Consider the following 985-nt stretch of genomic DNA (forward strand, 5'->3'; position numbering starts at 1 on the left):
AGGTATGCACAACAATGCCAGGGAAAAAATGGCGACCTTAGCCAAGCTTGCAGTGGCGTCATGGAGGGATGTTTCTGCCCAGAGGGGACGATTCTGTACAGTTCAAACTCTGACACCTGTGTCTCCTCCTGTAAGATCATTTTCTGTTGTGAAGAAAAGTCTAATTCTTTGTGAATAAATTTATGTTCAAATAAACTGATTGTTCATATTGTTTTAGGTTGCACTGGACCTGATGGACAACCTAAACAGGTAAATGCTACAAAACGTGACTCATTGCTACATGATATAGAGTTTGTTGCTTTAATGACATTAACTCTGTTCCATCTCTCAAACAGCTTGGTGATAGTTGGCAGATTGGCTGTCAGCAGTGTGTTTGTGATGAGGACACAATGAGCGTTAAGTGTGAGCCTGTCGCATGTCCCACTCAAAAACCAATACGCTGTAATGAGGAAGGTGAGGTATTGGCGACGCGCACAGTGGACTGCTGTGAGAGACAGATCTGTGGTGAGTGATCTAAAGTACCACAACTACATCTGCTTACATATCATTTGGTGATCTTAAAAAAAAAAAAGCATGATTTCTTGGGCATTCCTCTTATTTTACTCACAACTATCAGTTTTCTCAACAATGAAAGGATTCAGCTTTTAAAATCAAGAGTTGTATATTTTTCTTGCTCTTATGTGTGATAACTTAAAAACCAGAAAATGCACTCAGATGCCAGTTTTTCAGGTCCTCATTTCTAAAACTACCAACATCAAGTGTTGAAAACCTTAAAATCAATATAATGCTCCATTTTAATTGAAACTGTTTTAAAGAGGTGTTTTTTTCAGCTGACTATAACATTGTATTTGGATAGCCCACCTACAGATTGTATATCGAGTATTTGTAATTTTTAAACAGCTTATTAGTTGAAATGCGATAATTTAACAGTTTTCCTTTATTCTGCAGATCAGGTCTTACAGTCAAGAAATTCCTGTTACAGTTA

At 37.5% G+C, this 985-nt stretch overlaps 1 protein-coding gene across 1 annotated transcript; it reads left to right on the top strand.

Moving 5' to 3' along the window:
* Nucleotides 1–13: 13 nt before the first annotated feature.
* On the top strand, nt 14–504 carry LOC121963520 (mucin-5B-like; the record flags this gene model as incomplete). The annotated part of the gene is made up of 3 exons (XM_042513807.1): nt 14–130; nt 218–249; nt 336–504. Coding segments are annotated over exons 1-3 (271 nt in total), but the record flags the coding sequence as incomplete, so codon positions are not given.
* Between the last annotated feature and the right edge of the window lie 481 nt (nt 505–985).

This window comes from Plectropomus leopardus, unplaced genomic scaffold (genome assembly GCF_008729295.1).
Source record: "Plectropomus leopardus isolate mb unplaced genomic scaffold, YSFRI_Pleo_2.0 unplaced_scaffold11556, whole genome shotgun sequence".
NCBI classification, from domain to species: Eukaryota; Metazoa; Chordata; class Actinopteri; order Perciformes; family Serranidae; genus Plectropomus; species Plectropomus leopardus.